Here is a 23,306-nt window from a genome sequence, read left to right on the forward strand (position 1 = left end):
CTACCGTGTAGACATTGTCTTCATGATCAAAGTTGCCTGCTAGAGCTCCAGCCATCACATCCAAGTTCTAAGCTTCAGGAAGGAGGAAGTGAAAAATGAAGGACTCATCTTCTCTTTAAAAAGACTTTCCCATAGGCCTTACTATACTTTGGCTTACTTCTTAATGGGTAGAACTGGTCACACAGTCACATCTTTGCCACAAGGAAAATTAGGAAATATAGTCTTTAAGCTGGATATCAGTGTGCCCAGTTAAAAAATTGGGGGTTCTTTTTCTCCAATCTCCTGCTGGCTACTGTATGGAAAACAGATTGAAGAAAAGCAAGAGGGAGGCAAGGAGCCCTTGGGAAGGGACTAGGGCAGCCAGGGAAAGACAGTGGTGGCTTGGATTCGGGGATGTGCAAGAGGAGATGGGGATAAGTGGACTGATTGAAAACAGATTTGAGAGAAAAACTGACAAGGCACTGGACATTGGGAGGGAAGCAGCAAACCAAGAATGACTGCTCGTCTTTGAGCCTGAGCAGTTGAGCCAATGGTAGGACCAGACACTGAGCTGGGGAAGACAGGAGAGAAACAGCACAGGCGGACGGAGAGGTGTCGCCAGCACAGGACTTCGCCCCCCCCCACCATACCCTGGGGATGAGCTGAAGCCGGGAGGACAGCTCCAGGCCCCAGTGTGTCCACTAGAGGATTCCCAGGACATCATGCAGGCCAGCTTTCCCCCAAAACATGCATGACATCCCCCTGGAGTAGGATTCCCAAGATTCTAGGTCATGCACAGAGGAGCACAGAGTGGCTTTATGGGGGCCCATGGTTTCTAAACCACACCTTTGAGTGGCGTGGCTGAGGCATAACGCGACTCTAGGGTGCTCAGATTGGAGTGTCTCTCTCCCCCAGCAGGAAGTCTTGCCCTGCTCACCCTTCAGGTCCTGACTCCCGTTGCACAGATCTGGCAGAAACCCTGAAGGTGGGGACCAAAGGAGGAAGTTTGGGAAACTTTGATCAGGTTTATCACATTCGTTCCATGGATGGGAAGCAGGCTGACTTCCCAGGTCACCCAGGCACACGGGGAGCAGCATCAGCAGGTAGGCCCTGACTCACAGGCCTGTTTTTAGCCCCAGGTGGAGGCACCACCTCTGCTCACCCACCCCTGCCTTCCTGAGTCACTGCCTGCCTAGGGCACCCAGGGCCCAGGCCCCAGGGCCAGCTTTCCCCCAGGGGAGGCTTAGATGCTGAAGAAACTCATCTCCAAGATGGGGCAGGGCCCAGGCTCTGCTGGTGGGCAGCCCTCCATGTCAGCTGTAGGCTTGGGGATCTGAGGGCTGGATCTCTGGGACACTGTCCCTAGGAGCTGGATCGGGGCTAGTGTTGTGGGCGTGGCCTGCTGGCCACTAGGCCAGTGGCGGCTTCCTTCCCAGGCCAGGCAGTGGGGAGGGGGCACCGCTGCCAGGACTTCCCCGCCCACTATCTGCAGTAGACAGCTTGTGGCACACAAATAGCTGCTTAGCTGGACAGCTTGATTCTGGAGACGTCCCCACAGAAGGCTTTGGCCCCACACACCTTTTTGCGGACTCTTTTGTCAGCCCTGCGTCTTCCAGGTGTTGGCCTTGTTTCCTTTGTCTCTCCCCCACCCCAAAGGACACCTGCACATTTCCAGCACCTCCTGCCCACTTCCTGAACCACGTGCCACGGGCTGAGGAATTTGTCTCTCTGGCTCAGTTTAAGGGCTGGGGAAAAGAGGGAGGTTGAAAGACCTTGAGAGTAGAGTAACTGTCTGGTAATAACTATTGTGCCCATAAAGAAAAGACCGCGATTCTGGAGGGCACGTGAGGTCAGGGAGATAGTGGGCCTGGTGCATCCCATTCCCAGCCCCAGCCGGGGCCTCCGTCTCACCCTGGGCTCCCACCCGGACAGGCTGAAACCGGAGGGAAGGAGGCTGGAGGAGGGGTCCCGGGAGTGCTGGCACTAACTGCCCAGCCCAAATGGGCCCACACCCGCCCAGCTCCTTGGATCCGCATCCCCCAGTGTTCTGTGTCTCATCTGGGGCCTGGTGTGTACAAGGGTTCAGGCCACACAGAGGGCGAGGGGGCCTGAACACCTTGACTCTTTCCTGCTTCTTTCTGGTAGCTTTATTCTTAGGAGCTTCTCCAGGAGTGAGACATGGGTCTTGGTGATACCCATGTCTTGGACAGTAACACTGACAGTGACCACTACGCTGGCTAGCTATCGCCACACCGGTGCCGTCTAACAAACCTCCTCTAACTCAGTCACTTAGCAGCAATCGTTTCTTTTCATGGGGCAGGGGTCAGCTGGGGTCAGAGGCCCAGGTGGGCTCGACTCTGCTCTGTGCATCCCTCATCCTCTTCCTGGGATGAAGCAGAGAGCCTGGGCGTGTTCATGGTGACGGTAGAGGCCCAAGAGGTCTTAGAGGAAAACGCAAGGCCTCTGAATGGCTGGGTGTGGAACCAGCACCCTGCTGCTCCCGCATCTTTCTGAGGACTGAGCGCCTACACTCCAGTCAAGGAGAGAGGAAATACATTCTGCCTCTAGCAGGGAAATACTGCAAACACACAGGGCAGAGGACGTGGACACAGGCCGGGGAGCTCTCAGGCCCACAAATGCAGTCTCCTGCCGCTCCCTAGTGAGGTGGTTGTGAAATTCTGAGGAAACAGTGTGCATGTGCAAGGTGCTGGTGGTGGCCCATGACTTCTCCAAGAGCCTCTGAGTCTCCCTGGTTTCAGTGTGACATTTATTTGATTGTAGTCTTCGAGGATGGTGTGTGCAAGGGGCCAGGCCACACAGAGGGCAAGGGGGCCTGAACACCCTGACTCCTTCCTGCTTCTGCTGCTTTTGGTATCCAAGATGAGGGGAAGGGGGACGATACATACTAATTACGGGGCACTTTCATGCAATTTCAGTGGCATCTCAGCCACCCGTGTGTGCCTTAAGCAGATTACACCCCACAGACAAAGGAGGAGGGGGAAGGAGGCAGGAAAAGGGTGATCTGTCTCATTATTCACCTCTTTACCCTTCCCCCGTTTAACCAGGCCTGGGCCTCCCCTGCTCCCCAGGAAAGGTGGGCCATAGGTCAAGGGCAAATAAGTAAATAAAATTTAATAAAATTAAGTTTTAACTTTGAGCCCTCCAAGGGGACTAGGCCCTTGAGATTTAATATGAGGGCTTTTCACCACATGCACTAACCAGAGAACCAGCCTCCTCCCTCCCCGACCCTTGAGGTGCCATTCCCCTGGGCCCAGTCCCTCAGGTAAGTGGAATTCTCAAATAACCGAAACACCCCTCTCCCTGACGTCGCCCAGTTCTAGGGACTTTGCTCCACCTGGGTCAACAGTATAGAAAATTACAACGTTAGCCAAGAACATTAACTTTTTTCCCCAAATGAACACTATGCCAAACCTGAGTTTTCAAAACAGACGAAAGCAGAGCCGCCTGGTTGAGCCAGAGGGTGGAGACAGAGGCCCTGCCAGCCGCCTCCTGCTTCAGAGCCCGTGCGCCAGGAGACCCCGCAGTCCTCGTCCCCCTGGGGCCCTGGGAGGCCAGACTGCACTGCGTCCAGGGACACTGGGGGGTTGGGGTTCAGCTAGCGGGCCCCTGCTCCTGACCCAGGCCTGGAGCTGAGCCGTTGTCCCAGTGTCCTGTGCCCACCAAGGCCTCAAAGCCGCCGTCTGTCTCTCCTCACAGGCCGATGCCAAGATGGTGTGCGACGTGGTAAGTCGGATGGAAGACACGGAGCCCTTCTCCCCGGAGCTGCTGTCCGCCATGATGCGGCTCTGGGGCGACTCCGGGATCCAGGAGTGCTTCAACAGATCCCGGGAGTATCAGCTCAACGACTCTGCCAAATAGTGAGTGTTCCAGGCTGGAGGGAGGCCGTGAGCAGGGCAGTGATGCGGGCGTGGGAGGGGATGGGGGCCAGTGGGGCAGGGAGGCATCCTTGGCTGAGGTCGGAGCTTCTTTGAGATGTTCTGCCTCGGGTGTCAGGAAGGCAGGAGATGAGGCTTCTCCTCCTACCCCCAGGATGAGAAAGAGGCCAGGGAGGTGAAGGGCCCAAGAGACAGCTGACAACGGTGCTCCCAGCCAGCCAGGGGCCGTCACCCGCTTGCTCTGGAGAGGGCCTGGCCCTCTGGAAGAAAGGTTTGCAGTGTAGCAACTTTTTTTTTCCCTGGAGAACCCTTGACCCCATGAGTAAAATCAAGAGCCACGTAGACAGAAAATAACTTACATGGTGCCATTGTGTCGAAGGTTACCTGCCTTTGGCCCTTAGATCAGTCTCCAGACCCCTGGGAGTAGTTCACAGTGGTCGGCACATATCTTCTGCCTCAGAGACATTGGGATTGCGCCCTAGCTTTCAGGAAAAGCACTCATTGTTACAGTCTTGTGCCCCGGTTTTCAGAGGGAGCCTCTGGGCTTAAACCCTCTATCTTAGGATGCGTGTGTACTGATCTGTTCAGCCTCCTCACTGGTACTTCTCAGCCAGGGACACTTTGTCCCCAGCAGACACTGGCAATGTATGGAGACGTTTTTTGGTTGTCCTGACTAAGGTGGTGCTACTGGCAGGTAGAGTCCAGGGATGCTGCTGAACCTCCTACAGACACATCATACTGTCCTCTATTACAGAGAATTGTCTGACCCAAAATGTCAGTAGTGCCAAGAATAAGAAACGCTGATCTACACAGTGCCGATACAGGGGAGACTGGGGCCAAGAAAACAGCATTCGCTAATGGGCATGGGGAAATTGCCACTGGCCGTGATGACAGCCAACAAACCAGGGACTTGTCTTCCCATTTCTACACACCTAGACTGCCCACAGGGCAGATGCATAGGTCCTGTGAGTCCCAGGTGGTAGGGACCCTGTCTCCAGCCCCTGATGGGCCCGCAGGACACCTAGATGGACATCTGAACACCCAGAGGTTCAGATCCACACCCTTCTCTCCCCCTACCCCCAGCCATTCAGACCTGGAGAGAGTCTCCACTTCCTCTCCCCTCCCCTCCCCACTGCTGGGCCCAAGTCCAAGGCCTTCCCATCCCACCACTACTCTCAGGGCTCCTCAGGGCATCAAATCATGCCCACCACTTACATTTTTACCACTTAACTAATTATAGTATGAATCCATTGGGAAAAAAATTTTAGACCATACAGAAAAGTATAAAATTAAAAGTGAACTCCTCCTCCAGGCCTGTCCTTCTCCCACCGTTAGCTGTCTCCATTTGTTTGTCCCAGTGCTGTCCAGAAAAATCTGACCCTCCAACTCTGAGTAGAATTCAATGGCCTCCAGCTGTGAAAGCTGAGGACTTCACCTTCCTTGCTCCCTTCCTTCCTCCACTCTGCCCCACTCCCACCCCCAGTTTGGAGGGATTATTTTTAGTTCTTCTGGTGGTTACCTTTATAACTTTAAGTGAGAAACTTGAGTCAGGATCCGCCAACTCCCCCCCAGGTGAGCTAAGGGGACCCGCCTGCCTTCTCTCTGTCCCTCTGGGACGGGGCTCCTCGGAGGCAAGGGTGGACCCACAGGCAGGATAGGAAGGACCATAAGCACTTTCTGGTCCAGAGTTGCTTTGCTGTTGTTGTTTTAGCACCTAAATCTCATCTTCGGACAAAAGCTGGGGCCCAAAGTATGAAACAGTTAAAAGTAGATTTGTGGTGACGGGGAAGAGGGAAACTCATAGGGCCACCCTGTGACACCGTTCCAGGGGATGCCACTTACACCCTAGGCTGTGAATGGCTCCCCAAGGCCCAGGACCCTGCCAGCTTCCATCCCTGCCCAGTCCCAGGGGCCACCTGTCCTCATGTGACCAGTGAGACTCCAGGGCTCAGGGCACCCAGGGGGATGGCTATGCTGCTGGGGGTGCACCCAGGGCTAGTAAACATGGCCGGCTCTCCCCTCTTCCCCTGAATGATGGCTCTGAGACAGGTCCCGGAAACCCAGAAACCTGAGCACGTCCCAGCAGGGGCTGTAAAAGGTAGTTCCTTGGTTTGGTAGGATTGTTTTTTCCCGGACCCAGCTCCCCACTGAAGGTCAGTGCTGCTGGGTGAGGCGTCCTCTCCTCCCTGTCTCTCTCGAGCCCACCAGCTCAGGCCTCCCCGCCTGCACCCACTGAGGCAGCCCACGGCGAGGGTCCCCCAGGCTCAGGGCCCTGTGTCGCAGCAGCCCTGGACCTCTTCTCTTGGCACTGCCGCTCCGAGGCTCCCAGGCCTCAGCCTTCCTCAGACCCCTCTCTGCTTCCTGCCTGTCCCTTGTCTGGGGTCCTCAGATTTCTTCCTGTCCATGCAGAGTGCCCTGTGATTTTCTCCAGGCTTGTCGCCTTAAATTCCCCGTATTTCCGGACAATCTCAAAGGTATATTGCCAGCCTCACCTTCCCTCCAGAGTTCTGCCTACTCAGTGTCCATTTGGACATCTCAACGCATCTCAAATTAATACGTGCCAACCCAGCTCCTGGCTCCTGCCCTGCCCCCACACATGCTCCGCCTCCACCCTTCTTCCTCCCACCAAGTGCAGCCTCCTTCTGCCATGAGGAGGCGGCTTAACTGGCTCTTCCTCCCACATTCCCTTCCCATCCCCTGTGTGGCCACCACCACCGCTGTCGTGTGACTGACCTCCCCTCTCACCGGATGGTTGGGTGATTGCGCCAACCTCTCGCAGGTCTCCTGGCTCCCCCTCCACCTTTGTGCAGTCTCGCCTGCCTGCTCCTGCCCCACGTGCTTCCTGCTTCACCACTCCAGTCCAACACCTGCACCCCAGGCTCCTCCTCCTCTGCAGGTGTGGACTCAGTGCCCCCCCAATCCTTCTTCAGGACCATGAGAGGCTCACCCCTCACTCCGTTCAGTGTCCACTTGAATGTCACCATGCCTGAGAAGCCTTCCCCAACCACCCAATATCAAATAGCAGCCACCAACAGGCCTCCCCGCTTACCAATAGCCTGATTCTTTCCTCCTGACACTTAACCAACTCCTGACATGTTATTACAGCTTACTTAATTGTTAATTATCTTGTATACACACACACACACACACACACACACACACACGAACACGAACACAGGCTCCGGGTTGGTGAGGTCTGTCCCCCGCCCCTACCCAGGACAGTCGGTAGACAGTGCACATGACAGGTGCACAGTCCACTTTGCTCACCCTACCCTCCCATGGCCATCTCCCTGCGTGAGGCTCAGCCAGCACAGAGAGATGGAGGGCCAGGTGGTCTGTCTAAAGGAGGGTTCCCCAGCTGGGATGGGGGCCAACACTAGAGGCTCCAAGCTCTGGTGTCCAGCTGGAGACGACAGGAAGGAGGCTCCTTTTGAAACCAGCACAACTTCTAAGCAGAGGCAGGGGAAGTAGAGGAAGAGGCACACACCGAGGAGTTGGGAGGATTGGGAAGGGCTGGGAGGGGCTCCTCCAGGCTGAGACCAGAACCTGCCCAGACAACCACGGCCTGGAGCGGAGGACCTAAGGCGGCCAGAGCTTTTGGATCTGCTCAGCAGCCTCAACCCATCTCCTTCCACAGGAGGCCTGTTTAAAGGCACAGGCTCTGGAGCTAGGCGGACCTGGGCTTGAGGCCTAGTGGTATGGCTCCAAACATACCCTCCCTGAGCCTGGGAACCCACCGTGGGCTTCATTTCCTTAGGAAGAATTTTCATAAGGATTTGAGGCAGGCCTGGGTTATTGGTTTACCAGTGGTCACCCTCCTTGGTGAAGGCATCTGCCCTTCCCAGCCCTGTAGACGTCCGCAAGCTGGGGAGCCAGCCCCACAGCAGCTCCTGGGGCAAGTGTTGATGAAGTGCGGCCCCTCCACGTGCAACCTGGGACCCCACGTTGTGCCATGACTCAGCCCTTGGGGCTGCTCCCATGGGCTGTGTGCGGCACAGGGATGGATGGCCTGGCTGGCTGTGTGAATCACTGCGTCTTCCTGCCAGCCTGGCCCAGCTCCCTCCTTCCTGGTTTCCTGGATCCCAGCCTGCTTTAGGGCGCACACCTAACCCATACAGACCCCTCAAGCCCCTCCCGGCATGTGGTCTGGCAGGCGAACTGCAGAGGCCTGGTCTGTCTCCAGAGCCAGTGGTGGCATGGGAGGGGCCTTGATGTCCAAGGCCTGGGTCCCAGCAAGGCCCAGCCCCTGCCTGACTGTGTGACCTCTGGGCCTCCCCTCCAGGAGCATCAAATGGGAAGATGTGACAGCCCCCTTGGTACACTCTGAGGCATGTGGAAGAGGCCGGCGGAGCCCAGGTTGCTTCTCAGGGGCACTGGAGGGCATGATCAATAGATGGAATCCCAGTCCCCTCTCCTTGCTGGGCGAGGCCTTCACCTTCATAAGGAAACCTAAATTTTCTAATCTGTAAAATGGTGCATTTAACTCAGGAAATTAAGGATGAAACCTGATCAAACTTGTAAAGAATAGAACCTAACTGTTGGTCATCATTATCTTAAGATGAAGAAATGACAAACAGTCTTAAAAACACGTTAGGCTAGTTGGAAGGTCTGATCTTGTCTGAGTGTGCCTGGAGCCGTGCACGTGGCCCTTGGTCTGAGTTAGAGGCTCTCTGAGAATGTGCAGTCAGGGGGTGAGCTCCTCTTCCTCAGCTGCCACCCCCACACCTGGTCCTGGACCAGGCGGTGCCGTCCTTCCACTGTGGCCCTCGAGGTGCCCTGGCCGGGACTGGCTCTGATGGGGATGGCTGTGCCCAGCACTTGGTCCACAGGCCCCTGTGTGTTGCCGTCCCCAGCTACCTGGACAGCCTGGATCGGATCGGGGCAGCCGACTACCAGCCCACCGAGCAAGACATCCTCCGAACCAGGGTCAAAACCACCGGCATCGTAGAAACCCACTTCACGTTCAAGAACCTCCACTTCAGGTGAGGCAGGGAGGCTCCTGAGCCCTGTGGGTGTCTAGGAGATGGGTGTCACCAGCCCCTCGGCCTCAGCTCGTCAGGATATCGCCCTGCCTCAGGGGGCTTCCAAGAGAAGGGAACTGTCTGTGTGCCTCTCTTCCACCAAGTTCAGGGGCTGAGGTGAGCAAGGAGACTTCCTGGAAGAGGGGTCCTGGAGTGGGGCTCTGAGAAACAGGGAGGATTTAAGTGGACAAAAGAGAGGAGTCTTGTCCCTAGGTGGCTTCTGAGAAGGAGGAAGGGGAGGGTGGACCACCCAGGTGGCCCCTTGAAGGCCGCCTTGTAGGAGGGGTGGGGAATGAGGATAGGTGAACCCAATCACCATGTGTGTGACCCCAAGGACCCACATCATCTCAGTGCTGGAAGGGGCTTGGAGACCAGCTGACGCACTCTCTCCAGGTACCTATGGGGAAACCAAGGCCTGAAAGGAGCAAAGCTGTCCCCAGGCGTACAACATAACTCCAGCCCAGGGACTGAGCACCTCAGAACAGGGTCTGAGGCATGAGGTTGGACTTCTCAGGCCCTGCTGGAGGATTGTACCGCCACCTGGGGTCACCTTCATGCACTGAGGCAGTGATGGCCACCCTGCCCTGGGGATGGCTGTGGTCAGTCTGTCTGCACCTGGAGCCTCGCAGCATGTGTGCGGCCCCTCCTCCCCTCACCTGCCTGGACCCCACTGCCCACCACTCCCAGCTTCCCTGTGTCCCTGGCAGGCTGTTCGACGTCGGGGGCCAACGATCTGAACGCAAAAAGTGGATCCACTGCTTCGAGGACGTCACGGCCATCATCTTCTGCGTCGCGCTCAGCGGCTATGACCAGGTGCTCCACGAAGACGAGACCACGGTGAGTGGCCCTGGGCCTGCCCAGCATGAAGGGCACCGACAGGACTGGCCACCCTCGGCTGCAGTGGCCCACAGCAGCTCTGGGGCAGGGCCCCGCGGTGGCTGGGGTTCTGTCGTTGGGCGGGCCATGCCTGCTCCCTCTTCTGACTTTGTTGCCCAGCAAACGCCTGGTGATGCAGGCGCAGCACAGGCAGCCACAGGCCGTCCTGCTCAGAGGCCATGTGCGGACCGATCACGGACATCTCTGCAGGCTCTGGGTCTCGGGCACTAAGTGCCTCTTCAGTAAACACAGCAGAATCACAGAGGTCGTCAGGCCAGAACTAAATTAAGCAAATCCTAAAAGAAATCAGGGTGCAGTTGAACAAAATTGTAAGACAGAAATAGCGGTTCTTGGCTCTGATAGCCCTCCCTGAGCAGTGGACAGACAGGCTGCTGCCAGGTATGGTGGACAGAGCTGGCAGCGGGAAGGGCAGTGGGAGGTGGCCTGCTGGGGACTGACAGCCGGGCCACGGTTCCCTCCTCTGGAGAACGCCAGCCTAGGTTCTGCCTTCTGTCGATGCATCTGCAGTCTGGGGCCTTGGAGAACTGCCAGGCTGGTTTTCGGGGGTGCCTTCACCTGGGGAGGGCACTGCCTTTATCTAGGCCTGGTCCTAGTTTGCTGCCGAATTCAGGCAGCGCTCTCTGCTGCAGTTACTGGTATCTGTCAAAGGGGTGTAAGGGTAGTACCTGCCTGGTGGGCGTCGGCAGTAGAGAGAATTTGCAAGAAATACCTGTAACCGTTTCTGGCGCAGTAGCGCTGAGCTGGTGGTTGAATTGTCATGGGGATTTATTGTCCTGGGCTGGGAGACCCGCTGAGCAGCCCCTGTGTGGGCTGCAGCCCACAGAGCAGCGGGCCTTCTGCAGAGCCTGCAGGGGAAGCCGGTGTTGGCCTGGTGCACCTGCAGGATCTCCACAGACAGGCACCTGCTGGAGTCGGGCTGGTGGGCTGGGGGTCACACCCTGGGCAGTCGGTAGTTCCTTCAGTCTGAAGCGTGCGCAGACCTGTGACCCCGAGGCTGGGCTCGTCGTGGTGAGCCTTGAGCAAGGTCTGCCTTCTCACTGAATCTGTCTCCCCGTCAGTCCTGGCCCGCTGGTCCCACAGGGCTGCTGTGGAGATCTGAGGGGCTTTAGGATGTGGGCTGAAGGGTGCAGTGCTGACAGGAGGAGGAGCCGCCGTCCTGAGGGACTTAACGCAGCAATGGGGCTTTGGGCAAATTGGGGCCAGAGCTGCTGGCTGGGTGGGTGACGCAGACTTGCATCATGTGCCGGCCTTTCCCCCGCGCCCTTCCTCCTTCAGGCCCAGCTGCACCCCTGAGACGGGCATCAGCAAAGCCCCTCAGGTCCTGCCTTACTCCAGGGGAGGCTCTGGGGCCCCAGCTATGCAGCTCTTTCTGGTAACACAGTCACGATTCTCAGTGGCCTCGGTGGGTCACCAGACCCAGACCCACTGACCACCCCAAAGCCCAAGTGGGCTCCTGCTCCCCCACGAGGCACCCGCGCACAGGGACTCCCTGGCACGTTTCTCACTGTTCTGTTGTTGACTCTGTGCTTTTGGCTTTTGGACCCACTGTTCGTGATCCGCTTGGCCACCCCCGTGGTCTGAGCTCCACTGGGCTCATCTTCTCCCCCGACAGCGCCCAGGAGGGGGAAGAAGGGATGGTGCAGTGAGTGCAGCCGTGCGTTTCAAAGAAAGCAAAGGGCCCTCCTCCCTGAACAGGCCTCTCCTCGGGAACCTGTCCAGCTCAACCCCAAATCACAGGCCCATCGGCCCCGGGGCAGGAGCTCGCACTGGCCTCTGGAGCACAACGCAGAAGCGGAGGGACATCTAGGCGGGTCTAGCAGCCACGGGGCCCCAAGCTCCATGGCCCTTGGGTCTCCAGTGCACGCGGCGTGGTGCCGGGCCTCACACTCAAACGGCCTTCCTGGGCTGCCCGCCTGGCCAGCCCTCACTCCTCACCAGGGCCCATCCTGGGGCACTTCCCTCCAGGTTCCTCTGCCTTTTTTCTCGCCTTCCTGCCTTCTCTGTTTCTCTCCCTCACCTCCCTCCTTCTCCCCTGTTTCCCTGCCCTACGTCACAAGGGCTGGAGCAGAGGACCTTGGGGAAGCAAAGGCACGTGGAGCCACGGCCAGGAACAGGCTCTTCCGGGGGCCCTCTCCACCCAGGAAGGAGCAATAAGCCCCTCCGGGACACAGGAACTGGCTTTGCACAAAAGCAGCTCATTGCCATGGTGACAGCAAGAACAGCATCGTTGACGTAGAACTGAGCAAACATCTGTATGTCCAGGGACAGGCAGTGGCGTTGGGCAGCTGGGAAGTCTGGTGGCTGTGGCCTAGGGCCTGCTGTGTGAGTGTGACAGCTGCTCCACTGGCTCCTCCATAAAGTGGGGCTCACAATGGAACCGCCTCGTGGGCAGCAGTGAGGACCCCGGGCTCGGGGCTGTGAGAGCGCGCGCCCTTGGGACAGTTCACTCAGGAGGTGGCAGCTGTGGGGCAGTGCTGACCAGGCACACGGCTTCAGGACGAGTTGTGGGACCCGGACACTCTGTCCCTGGAAGGCAAGAGCTACACCCTGGTGACCAGGCCTTGGTCCTCAGCCTTCCTCTCTGGTCAGCCCTGCACCTCCCTCCAAGGCCTGGGGCAAGGATTGGGGCGGCCCAAGGAAAAAGTGTCTGGAGGCAACTCCGGGAGCCCGGCCAGGAGCCCTGGGCTAGTGTCTGCCCACCCACCGGCCGGCCACCCTGTCCACTGCAGCCTGGACCCCAGTGGCCCTGGGCCTCAGCCTGCCAGCCGCCACTGCACCACCAGTACCGTGTCACCGCCGCCTGCAGGGCCTTAACTTGCCAAACACAGACCAAAACCATGAGCAGATTTTGAGAGACCCTCCAAGCCGGGCAGGTATGGAGTGCCTCCTCCCAGTTGAAACCGTCAGCTAAGAGTTGAAAGCAGCAGGTGTCAGGGCACCGCCGGGGGACTTTGCTGTGAAGCCTGCTCCCCCCACCACCCCACACTCCTCACCAGCCACTCTGCTTAGGCTGGTCTTTCCCACCCTCGCCTTCCATCTCCAGCCACGCAGTCCACAGTCCCAGGGTGGCTGTGGCCTCTGTGAGCCTGCACGGGGGCCTCCAGAGGGACTGGCTTTGACTTTCCAGCCTGAGACTGGTTGAACCAATTTGGGTTTTGCTTTTTTTTCTCTCTTTGTCTCTCTCTCTCTCTCTCTCTCTCTCTCTCATGTTCTCTCCTGGGTTTTTATCTTCCTCTCTGTTTTAATCTGTTTTGCTGGCTTTCATCTTGGGGTTCTCCTGGCCCCTCTATTGAGAAACCAGCCCCAATAAGCAACTCAGCCAGAACTGCCCCATGGCCCAGCCAACCCACCCAATCTCCAGCCGCACCAAGGCCACAGCAAGATCACCCCCCCGACGCTGTCCCCCAGGTGTCTGCTTCCAACTCTGGATTAATTCGAGGACCTCTTAGTCCTCGGTTAATGTTTCCCAAATGAATGCGTGTACCCTCCCACCCCTGCTGGCGAAACTGAATGAGACCTGGTGGAGAAATCTGCATGCCTGCGGCCCCGTGTGGACATGTGGATGGTGGCGCGGCCCTGCCTCTGCGTGCATGGTGCATGTCCTCTCCGTGGGCTGGAGTCCCTCCAGTGACCTTGCTACCCCATCCTGGGTCAGCCCTCTTCGGGGAGGGGCAGTGTTCCCTACCCTGCCGCCCTGCTCCGCCCCACCTGCCTGTATGTGGAATGCAGCAGGGCCACGTCCTTGTCCTTGTGGGTCCTCACATCTCCATCCCTGGTGGCGTGTCCAGCCGCGCTGGTGGACTTTCCCTTTGCTTGTCCCGCTGTGTCACTGGCCGCGGTGAGTCAGGGCCCTGGTCACCCCCAGCCCTCACTCGCCTCTCCGCTCTGTTGCAGAACCGCATGCACGAATCCCTGAAGCTCTTCGACAGTATCTGCAACAACAAGTGGTTCACAGACACGTCCATCATCCTCTTTCTTAACAAGAAGGACATCTTTGAAGAAAAGATCAAGAAGTCCCCACTAACCATCTGCTTTCCTGAGTACACAGGTAGAGACCGCCGCTCCTCACAGGGGCCACACTGGCTTCTGAGGGGGCTCCGTCTCCCCTTCCCGTGCTCTACAAACGCATGGGATTCTACTGCGGAGAATCCAACACAAAACCGAAGGCGGGGAGGGGGTCCACCCCCAGAATGTGCTGTGCTGAGGGGGCTAGGGCAGCCAGCGTGGGCTGTCTGGTCAGGAGAGGCAGGGCTGGACTCCTAGCTCTGCCACTAACAGGCTGTGTGATCTCGGCAGCCTCTCGGACCCCCAGCTCGGTCACCTGTAAATAGAGATTATCAGTATGGTGGCAACACCCAATGATGAGGGGGCTAAGAGAGCAGGGGCTCCGAGTTTGGTAGCCCAAGTTCATGCCCCCCATGTCTGCCACTCACAGGTGGTTATGTAACCTCTCAGAGCCTCAGTTTCCACATCTGTGAGATGGGGATGTCACTGTGATTATCCAGCCCTCCCTCCCAGAGCTCCCAGGAGGACAGAGTGAGCTAAGGAACAGGGGTTTTAGCATGGCAGCTGGTGCATAGTAAGTGCTCACTAAACAGTAGCTGTTACACTTACAACTGATTATACAAGTGATTATAACTGAAAAATATCATGACAGCACCTCCCACACGGGTAGTTACAAGAGTCAAATGGCCTGTTGGATGTGAGAGAGCTTCGCAAGCAGCAGAGACCAGGGCCTCCCTGTGGAGGGTATTGAGCATGATGGAGACCGCCCCATTAGTGTTACCATGGGTTTACCTGCCTGACAGGGGCCCCCACACAGCAGCAGCATGGCTGGAATTGCCCAAGTGCCTGGTCAGAGAGGCGAGTGAAGGCAGAGGTGGGCACCCCCGGCCGCACCAGCCCCACCTGGAGAGCACAGGGGCAGGTGGGCCTGCCAGGGGATCCGCCAGGCTGAGCCCCACATCCCCAGGAGTGGACTTGGGGCCTGTCCTTGGAGCCAGACAAGTGGCAAAGCTCACTCTGTCTCCCCCCACCACCAGATCAGGCTGACTGCTCATGGGCCAGGCCCCCAGCAGCATGGAGCCAGAGGTAGGGCGGGCTCTGCATCCCCCATGCCTGCCAGTCAGCCTCCTCTTAGTCACATGTAAGTTGAGGGTCTATGGATCCCACCCTGGGTGACCTGGGCTATGGCCCCTGGGGCGGCCGAATCAGACAGGGTGAGTCACCAAGGCTGATTTGGTGCTGACGAGGCCCCAGGAACAGTCTCTTTCAACTCCAGTGCAGATGTAGGAAAGAGCTAAATCCTGGTGGTCTGGTAGACCCTGCTGGCCTGTGCCACATGCCGGGGTGGGCTGGGTTGCCCCTGCAGGCATGCCACTCCCTGGCCTCCAGTCTGCACAACAGCCACCCTGCTTAGCCCTGTGGCTCCACAGTGTAGCCCCTCCCATCCTCCCTCAGCGGTTGTGGCAGCCAGGAGTCCCGTTGTGTTCCTCCCCAAACAGCGGCTGCTCTCCTGGAAACCCCTCTCCCTGGGCTCCCCCAGGTACAGAGCTGTATGGCAGTCAAGAAGGTATGTAGGGGGCGAGCCAGACAGTTCTGAGTCCCCGATGGTGAACACAAGAAGGAGGAGGAGGGAAGGGGGGCGGGGTGGGGGGGCAGTGAGAGGAAGGTGGAAGGCAGCCAAGGCAGCTCTCAGGTGCCACACAGTGTCCACCCACCTTGCCCAGCGGTGGCCTGGGAGGCAGGTGTCTCTGCCTCTCTGCGGAGTCATAGCCGGGAGAGGACAGCCATGCATCGTCAGCCAGGGGCTGGCGCCGACTTCTGAACCTGTGTGAGGGCTGGTTCAGACTTCTTTGGGCAGGACCCACAGGAAGAAAGAACATTGCATTGGGAGCCCATAGTTGCACATATAAAATGAAACAGGAGTTTCGCAAAGCAGTACCACCCTTAATGCAGGAGGCCCGGTGAGGCTGGGTCTCGTTTCCTTCATTGTGTTGGAACTGCAGGTGCACCACTGACTTGATTTCATGACCTGCTATTGACTGAGCTGAGCTGTCAAGCTCCCTGCCTCCCTCCACCCCATTAGGTGTCTCCTGCAGGGTTGTCACTGAGAGGCCCTCAGTGTCTGCTCCCCGGCCTGTGGCCCAACAGACACCTTGGCGGAGGCCTCACCTCACCAGCTCCGCACTTGGTCTCTCCCACAGGCCCCAGTGCCTTCACAGAAGCCGTGGCTTATATCCAGGCCCAGTACGAGAGCAAGAACAAGTCAGCCCACAAGGAGATCTACACCCACGTCACCTGTGCCACCGACACCAACAACATCCAGTTTGTCTTTGACGCCGTGACGGACGTCATCATCGCCAAAAACCTTCGGGGCTGTGGCCTCTACTGAGCCTTGGCCTCGCCGCCCAGCCGCCCACCGCCCTCCCCAGCCTGCTGCCCCTCGCCCCCCGGCCCTGGAACCAGAGCTCCACCACTTCCTGGACCACTTTCTGCACTTGACAAAGAAGCACCAGCGTCCGGCACTGAGAGGGGAGGAGGAAGCACCCTCACGGCTGCCCCAGCCCCAGACATCAGAACACGTGGTAACGGGGCTGGCGGGGAGCCAAGTGCCCGCGCCACGCCTAGTCGGGCGGCTCATGTCTGCGCGCCGTTCACTGACCTCTGCTTCATCTCTGAGTGTTTTCCCCACCGGGGAGAGGGGTGTAGGGCCCAAGGCCGCCATTGAGCCCAGAACGGGCTTGCCCAACACTTAGTGACTTGTACTCAGAGTCCCAGGGTCTTCTCCTGTCTTTTGAGATTGTGCAGGTGGTGGGGGTGGCCCTGGGACAAGGTGCTGGCAGGGGTGGGGCAGTGGGAGCCACTGTTCGGCTCTTCTGGGGGTCTCTCTGGTCGAGGGCAGCTCCGTCACCAAAAGCCAGGGTGGGGCCAGGCCAGCTATGTGTGGGTCTGGGGGCTCTGTCCTTGGCAAGTGCCTCCTTCCTCCTCCCCTAGGATCTCGGCCCCTTGACACAAGCCCTTCCTTCTCTGGGCCTTCTTTCCTTCATACCCTTGGGGCTCCCCAGTGCCCTCCTGGGGAACCTCCATCCCTGACTCCTCATAGGTCTGGAAATGTTTCTAAGACTGACTTCTGGCAAAAGCATGTGGCAGATGGTAGGAGGGGTCGAGTCCTGTGGTGCCTGGACAGAGGTGGAGGAGGTAGAAGGCGGTGGGGGGTGCGGACAGGAGATGGAGGGGAAGTGGCTCTTGTGTTGACTAGGATGGGGGCCTTGTGCCCAGTCTTTGCAGGCCCAAGGGTGACAGTCTACTTCTCCCATCACCCAGGTCCCAGGTGGCCACTCAGGAGTGTGAGATGTGCTTTTCCTTCTTGAGTTCACAGTGAATCCAGTGCAGACCAGCAGGGACAGGCAGGAAGCCTTTGGACTGCAGGTTCTATAGTCAGGGAGGCCCAGGGGAGGTGTGGACACCGCCCCTGTAGCCAATGTCCCAGCTTCCTTCTGTCTTGGTGAAGAAATCATAGTTTATCCATAGCCCTTGGGGTCCTGCCAGTCCCCGGGGGCAGAGGAGGGCAGATGGATGGGCCCAGCTCCCTGGAGTGTATGCTGTGAGGGGCACAGGCTCAAACACCTACTCAGCCCCTCCTCTGGACAGAGTCGTCAGACCCCTTAGAGGGGCTTTGCTGCGGCAATCCCTGATTAGAAAGGGGTTGGGTAACTCCTCCTGGTGCCCAGGCCCTGACTGGCCTCGGGCAATGAACATACCTCTTTCTCACCCCTCGGCGCATCCAGTTGGCTGAGGCCACCAGCCAATAGCCCAGGCAGACCCTGTATGCTTGGATGGCAGGCTTTGCCTGGGTTGCCAGATGTGCCCACGGGAGGAGAGGAGCTGCCCCTTGAGAGGCCTCTGGCTCCCTCCTCACACCCTCTGCTCCTCCAACCTCCACTCTGGGCTCTGTTCCGTCCTGGACCAGGCAGGAACCCTGGACTCCCAGCACAGCCCCTGACAGCCCCACGGCCAAAGGAGCCCAGGCCAACAGCTCGGGCTTCTTGTTTCTAACAGACACAGAGCTCTGGGTGCTTGGGAGACCCAGGGCACGTTCCCTAGTGCCAAATGCCTGCAAGGATGGGCACCCCTGGGGCGAGTCCGATCCCCCACCTGGCTCGCTTGCTGCTGCCCCTGTCCTTGTGGGAAATCACAAGGCAGCCTGCCTGCAGGAGCCCCACCGCCAGCCCAGTCCACTTCAGTTTTGTCTGCCTCGTGTGTGCTGCACCTCATACCAGGTGCTGGGTTGTGGCAGAGGACAGGCCCTGGAGACAGCAGCCTCAGTGTCCTGCACGGGCAGCCCAGGCCAGTCAGCTCATCTTGCTCAACACTGAAGACATAGCCGTTCTTTCCTGGCACCACCACCCTGGGTGTGGCCAGCTCTGCCCTGTGACCCCAGATTCAAAACCAGCTGACAAGAAGGGGATGCTGGCCAAGCCCCACCTCTAATGCCTTTGCCCTGGAGGTGGGAGTCCCTGGCTCTCCAGGCCAAGGGCTCTCCATCGCCCAGCTTATTCCCTCAAACCACAGTGACTAGGGTGACAGGCAGGTGAGAGGACTCCGGGCCCCAGCCCCCCCCCACCATCTGCAGCATTAGGGGGCTGGGAGTGTGCTGCTTGGGTCTCCCTGCCCTTGTGTCCCCTGTGCTGCCTTTTCTCTCTCGGATGCTCTGCCCTGCTCCGTTTCTTGCTCTGTCTCACCCTCCGACCCTGGCCCACCCAGGGCGTCCTTGGCCGTGTGGTAGAAGCCCCCAGTGAGCAGGTGTCCGGGGCGAAATTCCCTCCCTGTCCGCCATGTCTCCCGTCCACGTCGTCGCTGGTGGCTTCGCTGCAGGGAGGGATGGCTGAGGGGACAAATGAGTTCTGGCTCCGTCGTGGATGTGGATGTGGGAGAGATGTTACGAGTGACCAGACATTGGTGAGTCTCTCATTCCACAGTGGCCCAGTATGTGCCCCACAGTGGCCCAGTATGTCCCCCACAGGGGCCATGCTTAAATTCTCTAAATCAAGCCAAGGAGAAACTGATTTCTATCAGGGGTGCCGTTGCCAAGCCCGTGACTATTGTGCCTGCCATCTAGGTGCCTGTGGGCAGATTCTGTGCCCTCACAAGAGCCAGGTATTGGCCTTCGCACCACGAACTGAGAGAGGACCCGGCCTGACTGGAGGGGACAGTGCCTGAGGCCCAGGGAAGGGCTCTGACCTGAGGAAGGTGTAGGGTCTGCCCCAGCCCTGTGCAGACTGCCCAGGCTGGGGCCTCTGGCCAACAGTTTTGACATTCTGTTCCATGGCCACCTCCCACAGAGCCCAGGATGCCTGGTGCCCTGTCCCTGTCCCTCCCCTCTAGCCCTAGCAGAGCCTGAGGGCCCATGGCCACATGCTCCTACCATGGGACGGTGGGCAGGGCCCAGGCAGAAGACCGCCACCACGTATGCTGCCAGGAGGCAGCTCTGCCTCCCAGCCTCTCCCCCAAGTCCAGCTCCACACCCCACTGAGGGGACCTGGAGGCAGCCATGCCCTCCACGACTGCACTGGACATCAGTGAGCCTTCCCGGGGCCAGCCAGCAGCCACAAGTGCCCTCCCTACTCAGAGCCCCCATAATCAGGCTGTCCTTAAACCCCCAACAGGGAAGACCCAGGAGTCAGCTCACCCAAGCTCATCCAAGCCCTTCTCTCCTGCCAGGATGCGTCCTGCACAGGGAGGGTACCCACCGCTCCCCTCACAGGGTGACAGTCTCTGCCCCAGTGGCTGATTCTTCCTTTTCTCTAGCATGCATCCTTCCTGACTCATCCCCTGTCCTTTGGTCTGACCTAGCACCCTCTTCAACCCTCCTGGTGAGTAAATCCACCACAATTCGAGCCTTGGTCTCCAGACCAGGTAGTGGCCTGCCAAGTACCCTCTTTTGAGAAATCTGGCGTGTAAGGCCTCTTTGGGCCGCCTCTGCTCTTCCCTGATCCTTCTGGAAGCCTTCAGGCGTAACCTGGCAGTTCTCAGGAACTAAGCCCTGAGGCTCCAGCTCCATGGCCACCAGAGGTTCAGTCTAGGGTGCCAAAGGTCCACACACCCGCCCTTTGACAGTCACAAGCCTCCAGAGTGAAGGGTCCCAGCAGCCCAGGGCAGTGAGACACAATGGCCAGACCAGGAATAGGGCCAAGTTGTGAACTGCTGCCACCCACTCCCTGCCCCCAGTGAGGCGAGTCCTGAACCCTCTTGCCCAGGGGGTCCCGATAGTCCCCACCTCAGCCCAATGAAGGCCCCTGTCAAGGGAGGAGCTGGTCGAGGCAGAGGCAGAAAGGCCTCCCCTGGCCCAGTGCGCCCAGACCACCGGCGTGAACCCACATGCTTTCTCAGCAGAGCCCATCTCTCATCCCCCTCTGTCTGCTCCTACTGCCTCCCGAGCAGCCAGGCCCTTCACCTCCCGGTCTTCTCTGCCTCAGCCCTGCATCCCCTGCCCCTCCTCCTCCCCACCTGGCTGTGGCCCTGGCTGGCCTGCTCCCCTCCCTGTGCCTGGCAGAGGTGGGCTCAGGTCCCAGGCCCCCTGTCCTTAGCAAATCTCCTCTCTTAGGTGCAGCGGTCCCACCCCCAACACCCCCCACCGCCACCCACCCCACATTAACCGTGATTTTGTAAGAGTGACTTGTTGGTTTAATAAATCTCCAGTCATTGTGATAATTTATCGGCTGCCGTAATGCATTTATTAGTCACCCACTGTTAATAAAAAGTGCCGGCTTCTCCTAGCATGAGTGTGGTGTGTTGTGTCAGTGCCAGGGAGCTTCCTTCCTCCAGGCACCCCCATGCCACATGTCCTGGGGCCGGACTGCACTGGGGGCTGTCTGGCACAGGGGGCGCGCCCTGTGGGGACTGGGGCTGCCTGTCCCGCGCCCAGCCCACCTTTGTGCAGGCCACGCCACTGCTCCGCTGAAGCCTGGGGCCTCCTGGGGACTGAGGGAGAAGGAAGGTGTTGGGCAAGGGTGGGTGCCGTCGGCTGGCTGTGGCCCTTGGCTCCCTTCTCTTTTCTCAGATGTGGCTTCTCTCATTTTGAATGGGTTCCAGCATCCCTGTTCTCCAGGCAAGCTTGTAAGGACAAACCAGGCTCTTGGCTCCTTGGTGATGGGTTCCAGTGGGTGCGGTGGGATGGCAGTCAGGCCTGCGGGGTGCAGAGGGGGTCTCAGTGCCGGCGCCTCCCCTCCCTGTAGCGGCTCCCCTCCCCACCACCCTCCCTGCATCTCTAGGCTTGGCCTGTCTTTCCAGGCTCACTCCGAGGCCCTCCCCTCCTCCCCTGGGAACCGGGTCTGTCTGCAGGGAATGTCCGCTGCCTCCCCACCCCTGCTCTGCGCCACCGGGAACCGGCCTCCTTCATGTGTGTGCGTCGTCTCTCCCCACCTAGACTGTGAGCTCTGAGAGAGCAGGAGCCTGTGCTGGTCGTCCCACGGGCCCTGCAGCCCAGCAGAGGGCCCTGCACACATGTCCAGCTGGTATGGGTGGGAAGAGCGCCCACTCGGCAGCCCTGGGGTGTGGAGGGGCTGAGCCTTAGCCAAGTGGAACTCTGGAGCCTGGACAGCTGGCCTGGATTTTTCCTTCAGACCTAAGCTCATTGGTCTCCAGACCTTCAGCCCAGCCCACGTGCCAAATGGGCAGAGTCCCCACTCTCAGCTCGGGTCACCCTGATGGCCCCTTCTTGTCTCGAGAGATGTGTCCCTACCACGTCCCCCAGCATCTGTAGACCAAGCTGAAAGAGCAGGGCAGTGCGCAGGGACCTGGCCCTGGCTGTGGGCTTCCAGCTCTGGGTTGGGCAGCTGTAGGCAGGGTGGGGTGTGCTGTGTGCTGATGGGGCCCTCCCTGCTGGACCCACAGTGCCCAGAGCAGCTCTCCTCTGCTCGCAGGTGGCCCAGGGAGCCTGGGTGTTCTTGGCCCAGGCCCTGCACGTGGACTTGCTTGACCTCCCAGGAAACCTCTGTGTGGCTTTTTCTGAACAGGTTCCATTGAGATGGCACCAGGCAGATGTGTCTTGCGCCTCCCTGAGTGTGACTGTGCAGTGACCGGCAGCAGACTTTGGGGGAACTGAGAATGAAATTGACTGGCTGAGGCTAGGAGGTTGTAAGATCATCTGGGTTTGCTGAATTTGTGCAGCAAAGCGAAAGGACGATGCCATTTCCTACAGACCCAGAGGGCAGAGTAAAACCGTGTGGTTGTCTAGGGGCTCCCAAGGGGCAGCTCAGAACCCCAACTGCCCCCTCCACCAACTGGCCTTAAGAACAAGAGTTTGGGGCTGATACCCTTTCCCGGTCACTGGTGTAACAGCACGATCATGGGATAGATGACCGAAGACTCGCAAAGTCAGCCATGACCCTCTGGTTATTTATTCCCCTAACACCCACAGGCCACTCACACCCGCTGGAGAAGCCCCGTGCACTGCAGGGGCTCTAGTCTGGCCCAGAGCCAGTGTAGGTCTCTGGTCTCCCAGGTCCCAGCTGTGTCACCTCTCAGTGTCCCCTATGAGTTGGTGAGGTTAAATGACACAAGGCGGGTGAGGAGCTGACACAAGGCGGGTAAAGAGCTGGCACACTGGGGCTCGGTGACTGGTGGCAGTCACTCCATCTTGCTCCTGCTCCCGCTTAGATGGAGGAAGACGACCGGACAGCAGTTTACTCAGCACCACCATTCGCTTGTTCATCTCAGTAAATAACGCCCAGTGATGCCCACAACACTTCTCTGCTCCGTCCTACGACGTGCTTCAGTCTTCTTACCTCAGAGGGAGCATGTAGCCTGGAATACTTCCGGGGTTGAGCTGTGGACCCACGGAGCTGGGTTTGGGGTAGACAAGTTCACAGGGCTAGGATAGGGCTCTTGGGGGAAATGAATGGCTGTCCCTTTCCCAAGAGAGATATTTCATAGGGGAGCCACCTTCCTGGGCAGAAATGGGTTCGTTCACAGAGAGCAGACTCCAAGAAGCGGTGCATGTGCTGGAAGCCCACAGTAGAAGTCCATCCTGGCCCAGGGCAGAAGGCTGCCCCCTCAGAGCCTGCTTTATTTGGAGTGCCCGTCCTACTCACTCATTTACTCAATAGACTCGTGTGCAAAGCAGTTCTTTACGTCTGCAGTACTTTAAAACTCCTTGCAGGGCCAGATGTGGCTGAATTTAACCTGGCCAGAGGGGCATGGCCAGTCCCCAGGCCCTCCTGCAGGCAGCCTGGGCAGGGGTGTCTCCCTGGAGTGGTGGCCCCTGAGGATGCCGGCAGGAGCCTGGCATGACTTCTCCTCAGACCACAGGAGTGACCTGGAGTCCCTCAGTACTCCCAGAGGACAGGTTGGGTCCAACAGGCAAGGTCTGGACACGGAGGGCCGAAGCCCAGCTCTCAGGCTCCCATCCAGCACCCCCAACACACACGTGTGAGGAGACCCTCCCATGACTAGGGGAGAGCTTGGTCACCCTGCCCTCAGCCTCACCCAGCTGGTTCCCACTCCAGTGTCT

The 23,306-nt window shown here is 58.8% G+C and overlaps 1 protein-coding gene across 3 annotated transcripts in view; it reads left to right on the forward strand.

Moving 5' to 3' along the window:
* Positions 1-23,306, forward strand: part of GNAO1 (G protein subunit alpha o1) — a 150,388-nt gene that overhangs the window by 120,995 nt on the left and 6,087 nt on the right. For 2 of the 3 annotated variants that reach the window (XM_072967400.1, XM_072967401.1), the window contains exons 4-6: positions 3,697-3,857; positions 8,729-8,857; positions 9,604-9,733. In XM_072967400.1, the coding sequence (XP_072823501.1) occupies positions 3,697-3,857; positions 8,729-8,857; positions 9,604-9,733 (420 nt within the window). Of the gene's footprint in view, positions 1-3,696; positions 3,858-8,728; positions 8,858-9,603; positions 9,734-13,687; positions 13,842-15,999; positions 16,567-23,306 lie in introns of those variants that run through there. The other variant, XM_006214541.4, reaches the window with a different exon arrangement.

The sequence above is a fragment of the Vicugna pacos genome, chromosome 9, assembly GCF_048564905.1.
Source record: "Vicugna pacos chromosome 9, VicPac4, whole genome shotgun sequence".
Classification (NCBI taxonomy): Eukaryota; Metazoa; Chordata; class Mammalia; order Artiodactyla; family Camelidae; genus Vicugna; species Vicugna pacos.